The 11,404-nt window shown below is 43.4% G+C and overlaps 1 protein-coding gene across 1 annotated transcript; it reads left to right on the top strand.

The window, feature by feature from the left end:
• Window positions 1-1,649: 1,649 nt before the first annotated feature.
• ATP5PO (ATP synthase peripheral stalk subunit OSCP) lies at window positions 1,650-10,135 on the top strand. Its single transcript, XM_008701851.2, has 7 exons — window positions 1,650-1,759; window positions 2,918-2,968; window positions 3,943-4,053; window positions 6,309-6,438; window positions 7,210-7,322; window positions 9,573-9,659; window positions 9,956-10,135. The coding sequence occupies exons 1-7, from the start codon at window positions 1,724-1,726 to the stop codon at window positions 10,067-10,069; spliced, it is 642 nt and encodes a 213-aa protein (XP_008700073.1). The 5' UTR covers window positions 1,650-1,723; the 3' UTR covers window positions 10,070-10,135.
• The last annotated feature ends 1,269 nt before the right edge of the window (window positions 10,136-11,404 follow it).

The following is an 11,404-nucleotide window of genomic DNA, read 5'->3' on the forward strand; positions in this document are numbered from 1 at the left end:
TCTGCAGGGCATAGAAGAGATGGCTGCACATAATACATGCTCAATAAAATTTATATTCATTGCATAATGAATATATTCCCCTTTAAGCTAATTTGAAAATAGCCTCTGAAAATAGTTTGCACAGTAAAGTGAAACATGGGCTTTTATGCTCTGCTGGGAAAAGTGAAATAGGTTAAAACTTTTGAAAAGCAGAAAGTATGGTGAAAAGCAGCCCAGTGAAGAACTTTTAAAATGCTCTTACCCTCTCACCAAGTTGTGCTGCTTCTAGAAATCGATTTGGAGGTCATTCTAAGTATGAAAAAAAAAGTTTGCATTTAAGATGCTCAGGAGATGTAGTATTGTTTAAAATGGAAAAAAAAACACCTGAAAAACATCTGAATTATGTTCAAAAATCATTAAATAATTAAGATACAGAGTATCCACTTGATGGGTTATTCTGCAGCCACAATATGCTTATGAAAATTATATAACTTAGAAATAATTATATATTGTAAGCATGCATTCACAAACCACATATAACTTAGAATCCTTTTTTTCTTGCATTAAGGAAAAAGGCAAGAAACTAAATTATATACGAACTGTAATCCATATACGTAATAAAGACATGCAAAATAAAGAACTAACATTGAGTGCCACTCTGTCAGGCAATTGTTCTAAATACTTTACATACTTCTAACTTCTTTATTTTCCTAATAATCTATAAGTCAGGTACTATTATAACACTTGTTATAATACTGAAAAAATGCTGGGAGAGAACACACCCGAATATTGACAACAGTTGCCTCTGAGTGATCGAAAAAACAATTCGTTCCTAGCATTTTTACAAGTTTTTCGTAATTGTGAGAAAACTGCACTCTAAAAGGGTAAATTGATGAATTAATCTGTATTCCTATAATATATCTAAACATGAAAAAACTTTTTAATGGACCACAGGACCCCTTTATTTCAACCAGGGAACTCCGACCCGTGCTCTGCTTGCCAGTTCTCCGCTATAGAGGAGGGAAAAATAAGAGTAAACTCCATTTATGGTGAAATAGGTTAAAAATCGGCTGTTTTTATGAATGCAGAGAAACTGGCCAAGGCTACTGTTGAGTTTTCAGTTTCAATGTCACACTTGATCAAACCCCAAGATAATCTCAGATAATCACTCTGCCCTACCCAGAATCAAGAATTTAGGCACGAGAATCTCACACGCCCTGGCAAACCAACTAGTCAGTGGTGAGATGGGGGGTAGGGGGTGTGGAGGTAAAGGAGCAGTCAGGACCCAGGCACTGGGCAGCAAGAGTTCGCAGCTGGAGCCGGAATACTCGTTTCTTTTTACACAGCGCAAGGAACTGCCCTCGATACATCCTTTGACGCAGTAGAAAAAAGGGGTAAACGATGCTAATAAAGCTAGTAATTAATGTGAAATTGACCATATGCCACCTATTTATCTAAATGGAAATTTAAAAACTAGGGACAATAAACCCAACCTCCAGTAAGAACCATTCAGTAACTCAAGGACTTCATCTTAAGGCGCGGTCCGAGCGCACTAGCTCAATGAGTCCAACCCTTAACACCTGCTTCTAAAAACCACAAATCCCAGCCTGACGGAGATCCCTGCGCCTGCGACGTGACGACCTACGCCTACATTTCCCAGCGGGCCGAGCGGCTACGCTGACGCACGCGTGCGCCTTGCGTCTCTCCCTCTAAGTCGGGTTTGTCCTACAGCCACCCGGAGAAGATGGCCGCCCCAGCAGTGTCCGGGCTGTCCCGGCAGGTGAGAGAACGGAGGTCCTGAAAACTAGCGAGAGGATCCTTCCTAGGGTGAAACTTACCAGATCGCTAAGGGCCATGGGGTGAGGCCATAGCTGGGGAAACGTGGCCGCCGTTCAGCGTTATAGGGCCCTGCGAGTGGAGGCGACGCAAAGCAGTTCAGGCGGCCCTGTCTCCCCTCTGTGGACGCCCGCGGGGCAGGGGGCGCAGGGTGACGCGCGCCTGACCTTGGCGACCCCCGAGCACAGCCTCGGGAAGCAGGTAGCTTGAGGAGTAAGGGAGAGGGGGGCCGGGCTTCCCTGGACCGCGAGGAAACGACACAGCCCACCCCCCAAGTCGTTTAACTTTGTCGTTGTGGTTAAACCTGTCAGGGGTCACCAATAATGCTAAGGGTTATTTGTAACATTTTTATAAAGACAATGAGACGGAAAAGTTTAAATGACTAGTCCTTGGCAGCTCAGCCAGTAAGGGGTAGGTAGGGCTGCGATTCGAATCCGCACAGTCACACAGAAGATGGAGTTGGAAAGAAAATTCGTGCTCTTTGTATTACATAACAACACTATGCTTGGCATATCATGACACCTTGCAATTTAGGTAAGTTTTCTATAAGTGACAAAGTCTTTTAATTCCCACAACCAGTTGGTATAATAGTACACAACAGAACTGAAATTATTTAAAGGTGACCTGTGCCCTTGCAGATTTTTTAGACAGTGGGTTCCGACTCTGCTCCTTGGTAGACAAGATACCATTTCTCAGAGCTAGGACCTGCGCTCACATCAAAGTGCCACAATACTCCGGATTAATCTTTATTTTCCTATAGCATTTGGATTCAAAGAAAGTACATCTCTTGCACATCATGATGGGAATCTTCCCACTTTTTATTAAAATCCTTCCTCACGGGTGGTAATATAAATGCCAAAAATCTTGGGTTTTTTTGAAACCTGTATTTCAGCCATATTTGTGTTTTCTCTCTTACACTCATGTGCTAGCTTCACCCTGTTCCTAGCAAATGAAGAAGTTGGTGGGAAAGCAAATTACCCAGGCAGCTAGGGATGATTCTCAGTGGGGAAATTTACTCCTAGATAATAAAGAGCAGCTCGTGTAGATTATGTGATGATACTCAGAAACTAATCATTTAAAATGTTTTATTATTGTTTTAAAGGTGCGATGCTTTAGTACATCTGTGGTCAGGCCGTTTTCCAAGCTCGTGCAGGTATGTCAGTTTTTGTTATTAATTGTAAAATAGATGAAACTGTGAGTCAAACAGCAGTACTTTTGTATAAGTACTGCCTAAACCTTTCTGCATGATTTGTGGTTTCCAAAATGTGATGTATGCATGGGAGTAGAGAATGGAATAAGTTGAATGCCTGGTGTGTGACAGGCCCGTGCATAATCTTTGTGAGAATTTCTTAAAACCCCATTACAGTGATGGAAAGTAGCTGGTCCTCCTGTTTACAAAAGAGGAAACAGACTCTGGGAAAACCTGCCCAAGGTTACTCAGTTTGGTCTTAGAGCCGGACTGGAACTAAATCTTTCTCATTCAAAGCCTAAGCTTTCCCACTACAACCATATAGCACCGCCAAGCATATGTAGTCATATATTGATGATAGTGTGTGGGGAAAAAGCCTGTAGTTTTTTGTGAAAAATAATTCAAGCATCAGGCATCCAGTAAGTTGCTAAAGAGCTCTATTAAACTGAACAGTGATAAGGAGGCACTGTAGGGGAAATTTATAATGTTACTATGAAATATATAAAAATATACTTGTATATGTTTCATAAATACCTGATTTCTTGGTTCTAATGTACAAAACTGGCTTCCATCAGTGTTTAAAATCTCTAGTACTTGGAACTGATTAGTTACTGAGTTCAAAGGAAACATAAGCTCATCTCAGAATTGACGTATCTGATTTATATAGAGCTGAAAGGGACACCCTGTTTCCTCAGCACCTCATTTTAAGATGAAAAATCAGAAGCTCAAAAATGGAGCGACCTCGCCAAGGAAACAGCCCTGATTTGTTTGAGAATTGCCATTCAGAATAGCTCTTTGATGACATATTTAAACTGTTTTGTGCTATAAATGATGTCATTTTTTTTAATATAAATACTTAATCTTCCTATTGGCAGTATGATGTTGTCTTAACTGATTTTCCTTTCCTCTTCCTCCCCTGCCCCATCCTTTTTTTAAAGCCACCTGTTCAGGTATATGGTATCGAAGGTCGCTATGCCACCGCTCTTTATTCTGCTGCATCTAAACAGAATAAACTGGAACAAGTAGAGAAGGAATTGTTGAGAGTAGCAGTAAGTAGCTTTTCTGTTCATTACTTACTAAATTTCCGTCGTCTGTGTTTCGCTTTAATTATTTGGCCACGTATCCCTAATGACGTATATCCTAAGAGAAAATGGACTACCAAAAAAAAGAAAAAAAACCTGTTTTCTGTAATCATGTTGATAGTGATAGTAGTGGGTCTTGTTATTCTGAACCTACTGTAATAGGTACAGGTGGGTACATATCAGGATATTAATATTAGGAACCAAGATTTGGGGCTAAGAGAAGAAATAGAAGTCACCTTTGAAAATCTGTGTTTGTATTTCAGATATTTCCAAAATAGTCTTTAGAATGTATTATAACATGGTTTACTAGGAATTTATTTTACGAATCCTTTCCTCTGTTTCAATTTTTATTTTATTCCCAAGATGTGAGAAGAAAATGACCAAGCAGAGCACGCTGGGCAGCAAAATTAGGAAAGGTCTGTGATGATATAAGAGAACTGATAAATCATGAAGCTTACAGAGGAAAGTTTATTTTTACATTTTTATTAACATAAAAAGAATAAATTAATTGAATTAACAAAAGTCTACTATGTAACTTAAAGAGGAGAATCTCTGCTGTAATTTTAACTCCGTTTTCTAATTAACAAGTTCCTGCCCATTTTGTTGCTTGCCCTTCTCTTTTTGCTTTGTAGTTGGTCACCTCCACCAATAAGTTCTGGATTAAAGAAGGAGAGTCTAGTGTATACTCTCTCCAGAAAGAGTTTGGCTCTTTTTTTGGTTTTATGTTTTAAGAAGTTCTTGTATTTTTAATCCACTTATTTCTAAAGATTTTTTTATCTTACTGTTCGGAAGAAAAAAACCCTCACCGGCTAGTCATAAAGGGTAATACTTACATATTTTGTTCATTTTTCATTTTAAGCTTTTTATCGGAACTTTTGTCCGAGCAGACAATAATGTTAGCTCTCTGTCCTTTGTCTAGTTATCTGTGCAGATCGCGCTTGCGGTCTCAGTTGGTGTGATTATGAGCCACACAGAGCCAACAACCTTACTGTTGGAGACACTTGGGACAGGGGTGCAAGAGCAGGCAGGCTCTCACACAGGCATTTTTGGAGGTGATAATTATTGCCCGCTACTTGTCATTTATGCCCATTTTAAACCTGAACAGGGGTGTTCATAGTGGAGAGCATGACCTGGATTGTGGTCATTAGAATGGGATTTGACTAAAACCTGGAAATCAGTTAAGATGTGGAGACATAGAAAGGAGGCAGTTACCTTAAAACGCTATAAAAGACGAGCCGTGTTTTGGTCCTGAGAGAAAAGTGTGACGCTGCACAGATGCCCCGAGCTGCCCCTGGGTGATGCAGCAGAAAAAGATAAGAAACCTGGAAAACTGCATTCCCCTCACCCCAGAATGCTTTTCGTTTGTGTAAGTTTTTAGGGGAACATGTTGTTTCTACGGAGTCAATCAAGTTGAAGTTTTAGCCTGACAAGTCACCTGATTAGAGACAGAATTCTGGCCAGGAGCCTGGGAGAAGAGGCTACCGGAGGTATTGAACTGAAAGGTGTGCAAATGGAAACAGCCGTTGTTGGTTCATTGAACTCTGGCCCGATACTAAGGGGAGCAAGGTGCTGGAAGCTCCCCTGGGTCACTGAAAACAGACATTTATGAAGTAACAAAATGGAGACACACGGTGTCTCTCCTGGTAGCTGCACACCCACTGTTTGTCCGCTCTCCCTCCCAGACTGACTGAGGCACCTCTGGAAACACCAGAGGTCTCACGGGGCTCTGTAAGAGGCAGGACAGAGTCAGGATCGGTCAGACGGAGAGGCCCCCAGAAAGGGCATGACGAGCAGTCCTCCTTTGCCTTTCGAGCACCTTTTTAGGTCCACACCTGAGTGTTGGCATCACTGGCCGCCTCATAGTATGTGAAAATCTATAGAGTATTACCTGTATTAAATACGTTAACCTGTGCCGTTCATTGAATCTTTTGGCTGCTTCATTTTTTTATAATCTCTCCTAAAAAGCAAAAATAATTTAAGAAACTTTATAAAGTGTTTTTAAATTTTTTCAAGAAATATGATTATACCCTGTGTAAAATCAAGGTAACAGAGTATTCTCAAAGGCAATGAAAATTACTTGATTGTAAACTTCTCTTCATATGTGCCTGAGTGCTGATTTAATTAATGAAGTACATGATTCATAAGAAGGTATGTTGTGGCAGTTAGGATCATTTATGCTTTAAAGAGTTAAAGAAAATTTTTTTCTTTTTTGGTACTTTCAGCAAATCTTGAAGGAACCCAAAATGGCTGCTTCCATTATGAATCCGTATATAAAGCGTTCCGTGAAAGTGAAAAGCCTAAATGACATGAGCGCGAAAGAGAGGTTCTCTCCCCTCACATCCAACCTGATCAGTAAGTATTAGATCTTTTCCACCAAAGTCCCTGAAAATCTGCTGCTGGAAGTGTGGTCCATGGACCAGGCCCATCAGCCTCCCCTGTGTCTTGGCAGTGAAGCCGCTCAGGACGTAGCCGGCCCGCAAAATCAGTCTGCGTCTGAACCAGCTCCCCGAGTGAATTGTTTGTGCATTCAGGTTTGAGGAGCACTGTCTGAAGGTTATTATGATGTAAGAAAGTAAAAATTAAAAAAAAAAAAAAGGTGTAAGAAAGTAACTGCAGTCAGTACGTTCAACTTGTGGAGAAGACCCCTGGGATTCATACCAAGGAAATGGTTTGTAGCCAGTGGTGGTACCGCCGTCCTTGAAGACGTTTGCATTCTTTGGTGCTTCTGGCTGGCTTTTGAAGTCCCTTGGTCAAGCAGAATACGAGCTCCAAAGAATATGTGTTCATGTCGTCATCTTTGAATATTGATACATGTTAATTTGCGGTTAGATTCCATCCAGACGTAGGAGATTCTCCTACAGGCTGCGATGAAGACAGCTGTTGCAGACCCGTGAGACCTCCCCCCATAGCCACCTTACTGATTGACATGCGAATCGGTGCTGGTTCTTTTAAACGCTGGATATGCTTTTTAAAATAACAAGTGGCATCTTTATTCACATTCCTGAAGGATGTTGAATGTGGCATGTTAAGGCCACAAATCTGAGTTTGCTTTTGAGGTGAATACAATACCTCATGAATAACCTGTTCTGAGTGAGTTTCATGTTGAGACCTTCCCTTTCCTAGATTTGCTTGCTGAGAATGGTCGCTTGGACAATACCCCTGGAGTCATTTCTGCCTTTTCGACCATAATGAGTGTCCACCGTGGAGAAGTGCCGTGCACGGTGACCACTGCTTCTGTAAGTGACAGCTTGTTGCCGCTGGATTTGCTTCGACACTCCATGCGTCACATATTGCATAATGAAAAGAAAAAAACAGGCTGAAATGCAGGAATTGGTAAAGGTGACTTGTCACTTAAGAGGTTTGATTCGGTTCTTAATTCCGCTCTGGAAGGGCCAGTGTGTATCTTCTTAGTGCCTCCCTCACCAGGGACTACTCAGAAGGGCCAGACTGGGGTGAATGTGTCAGGACGTAGTGGTTTGAGTCATTTTGTAAATACCTTAGTGACTGGGCTCCTGAAACTCGAGTGTCTCTTCTGTGGCGGTGCATAGGCGCGTAGGACACATAGGCCCTTTGATCTTGTTGCATTGTTGAAATGGGCTGTAATAACGGACACCATTCTTTTTTGAACCCTACTATATGCTAGGTACTTTATTATTTTAATATCAGAGTTCCATGTGAGGTAGAATTATCCTTATTTTATAGATGAGGAAACCCAAGGAAATGAAGTTGCTTGCCCAGGGTGACAAAACATGGAATCGGGATTTGAACATAGGCCTCTCTTTCAGAAGTGCGTGTTCTTTAAGCTGCACTACGTCCCCAGAATTAATTTTGTTGGTGTCTTAAATACCTGTTTCCTTCCTTCCTCCTCACAGCCTGTGGGGCTTAATTAACAGTAGAGGATGGTAGATTGGCTTGGAGTATGCAGCCCCTGACCTCGTCTAGATCAGTATTTCTGGTGTGTAAAAGATATTCTGATTTTCCAAAAGAGCACAGTTTCAGAGAGACATTTTAGCACGTAATAGCATTTGCACGCGTATAGTTCCGTAGTTGGTGCCAGCGAAGCATGTAACTGGCCGAGAAACATCACAGCTCAGGCCTTCATCCGAGCCCACGGGGACCGCACCAGCTCTCCCTGACGGGAGCCCAGACAGGGCTTCACCCGGCCGATGGTCACACCGTCCCTGTGGCTAAGCCCTGGTACAGGTCACTCAGAGATTACAAGGACATGATTTTTTTAAAGGGTGCATATTTTTGTAAAAGTTTTTTAGAACCAACTGTTGCTAATGCTTTTGATGTTGAAATTCCTTGGGTAAATAAGTTTCCACTGTTTAAAAACAAAAAAATTACTCCTTGATAAATGACTAAGGGCACAGATTATAGAAACAGACTAATTGCAAATATTGGAGCAAGTGGGACATCAGGTGAGTTTCTTAGCCACTCCAAACGTCCGCTCTCCTACAGAAAATGAGAGAACGGCTAGCTGCCCAGAGTCATGCAGATTCCAGGAGATAGCGGGTGTAAAATGCCTGGCACCTAGTACCTGTCTCAGCGGAGGGTGTGCACGTACTTCCAAGTTCTCTAGCCTGGGGACTGAGCAAATAATGTTTTGATTAAACACTAATAGACTTGGGACTCCTGGTGGCTCAATCAGTTAAGCGTCCAACTCTCGGGTCATGACCTCAGGCTTGTACAAGGCCCTGCTTTGGGCTCCACGCTCAGCGGGGAGTCGTCTTGTCCCTTTTCCTCTGCTTCTCTCCCCTGCCGCACATGCTCTCTCTCAAATAAGTAAAATCTTAAAAAACAAAACACTGATAGATTTTTACAGCACCACCCCCCACAAGAGACATTGTTCTGTCTTTGCAAAGGCGGAACGCTTTTCTGCTAGCTTTTGGACTCCTGGACGTGGGGATGGGGAGCTCGGCTTTGTGACGGGTGAGAGGCCTCTCCATCCTCACCTCCCCAGGAGTAAGAGTGGGGTCAGGAGGAGCGAACACAGGCTGGATGGCGGGGTGCTCGTGCTGTCAGAGTAGAGTACAGAGCTGGGCGTCCGGGCGCTCCCAGAGGCTCCGAGAGGGCGGGGCCGTGCCTCGGAGCTCCTGCCAACCGTGGGGCCTAAACGTTCTAGGACCAGGTTAACCTGCAGCTTTCAATCCAGGGAAATAGTAGCCTCGTGCCAGGCCCTCGGGGCTGCACAGAGAAGAGGCCTGTGTCCTCAAGCATTGTTCACTTCAGGGTTTTCCTCCTTCCTCCTGTCTAAGCGGTACTGCTCGTGCCGGGCAGCAGAGACGGGAGGGAGTGGCGTTTACGGGCATCGGCGAGGTGTTCCTGTGCGACAGGGCCCTGGCCGCCCCCCGATGGCTCCACGCGGAGATTCACCAGGCCAGTCTTGTCGGTGTGTGCTGGCGGATTTTCTTCCTTTTCTTTTACTGTGGAAAGTTTCTGTTGTGCTTTATCTAAATTTAAAGGATGGTTTTGTCCCTTTTTAGCCTTTAGATGAAGCCACACTTACTGAATTAAAAACGGTCCTGAAGAGCTTCCTAAGTAAAGGCCAAGTCTTGAAATTGGAAGTTAAGGTAGGTTTTTAATTATGTCTGGTGTGTCTCCTCAGGTTGTCTGACTCTGTCGAATGGCTACAGAAAGTGAGAAATTAAATCTGATGATATACTCAATTGCTTGCAGTAGAAATTTTACATTTTTGACTTAAATGATTATGGATTGCATTCACAATTTGACTTCTGCTTTTCTCTAGACGTAATTGTAACACCTTAATTTGTGCAGTATGTAGACTTTTCAAAGCACTTTTTCATCTTTCTGTTTATCGATGAAATGTCCATGCTTTTTCACGTTTCCAACCTTTTTTCTTTTCTAGACTGATCCGTCAATCATGGGTGGAATGATTGTCCGTATTGGAGAGAGATATGCCGATATGTCTGCAAAAACCAAGATTCAGAAGCTGAGCAGGGCCATGCGGGAGGTTTTCTGAAAGTGTTGATTTTGTCAGTGAAGATTCCTAAACTTGGAGCAACAATAAAATGCTCCCTGAACAGAACACATTGTCTACTATCTTTTCTGAAGTGGAAATACAGGGAGCCTTCTTTTTATATTTTTCTCTCAGAATCCCCCTGGTTGAAAGGTTAAAGGTCCCATTGTTTGGAGATCTTAGTTCGTGTAGATTATTCTTAGGAATTTATGGAAGCTTGTATCATGAGGGAAAACAGTAAAGGGGTGCCTGGGTGGCTCAGATGGTTAAGTGTCTGCCTTCAGTCAAGTCGTGATCTCTGTCCTGGAATCAAGTCCCACGCTGGGCTCGTGGCTCAGCAGGGAATCTGCTGCTCCCTCTCCCTCTGCCTCTCCCCCCTGCTTCTGCGCTCTCTCTCTCTCTCTCTCTCAGATGAATAAAATGTTAAAAAGAAGAAACCGGTTAACATTTATTGAGGCCTTTTATGCCAGGCACTATTAAGTCCTTAATGTATCTTATCTTACCTCATGTCCTTGGCCTCTGAGCCCAGAGCCTGGGAGGGGCTGACCCTGCAGGCGGAGTTAAGGCACCAGCAAACCAGGCCCGTCACTGTCCTAGAGTTTCCATTGTCTGTGCCCATGTCCAGTCAAAGATACTGAAAGTGGTCCTCTGAGCCCCCAGATTCTGTGCCAGTCAGGACATGGGTACCACGCTCTCCTTCATGCTTACGGCTGCTGCCAAGCGTGGACCAGCACCTGTTGCTGTGTCCTAAGGACCCGCGTCTGTCCGGTGGATTGGGTCCGCATGAGGTACTTGAGACAGGGCCAGCTTGTGCTCCTCTGATGATCCTAACAAGTACTTAAGTCCTGTACAGCTTGTTTTGACCCTGAAGTGATTCACCTATAAGGTGTTACTATTCTATTAAATATACAGGCATTAATGCTTTCTATAAAGGCTTTCAGATTCTGGCCGAAAAGATGTCTTCATTCTAGAATCTACTAGAAGAACGCCATTAATCTGCTAACAGGCATTCATCCCTCAGTCCCCGTGGGGGCAGAGGGCCAGATGAAGGCCGGACACTCCGCAGAAGAAGCCAGTAGAATAGCCATCCCAACCCCTGTGAATGTCCTCAACCAAGGAATGGCCAGCAGTTTCGGCCCGGAGTAGGAAATCGGGATGTTCTCTCCAGCTGAAAGCCGCTGTGCAGTGGTGGCGATACCGGTCACTGAAGCCACGGCTCTGGCTGAACTTCTGCCGATTCTCAAAGGCCTTTCCAGCCAACCATCAGCCATACGCGATAAATGTTAGTAGAGTCCTGTTTGCACAAAGGCGGTGGTAACACTTCTGCTTCTCTGTTGG

Source organism: Ursus maritimus, unplaced genomic scaffold (genome assembly GCF_017311325.1).
Source record: "Ursus maritimus isolate PB19 unplaced genomic scaffold, ASM1731132v1 scaffold_4, whole genome shotgun sequence".
Taxonomy (NCBI): domain Eukaryota; kingdom Metazoa; phylum Chordata; class Mammalia; order Carnivora; family Ursidae; genus Ursus; species Ursus maritimus.

Excerpts from the sequence above, each read along its gene's own strand:
- ATP5PO (XM_008701851.2), top strand. The coding sequence starts at position 1,724 with ATGGCCGCCCCAGCAGTGTCCGGGCTGTCCCGGCAG. Across the intron at positions 2,969-3,942 it reads CGTTTTCCAAGCTCGTGCAG|CCACCTGTTCAGGTATATGG; the intron begins GTATGTCAGTTT and ends CTTTTTTTAAAG. Across the intron at positions 6,439-7,209 it reads CCTCACATCCAACCTGATCA|ATTTGCTTGCTGAGAATGGT; the intron begins GTAAGTATTAGA and ends TCCCTTTCCTAG.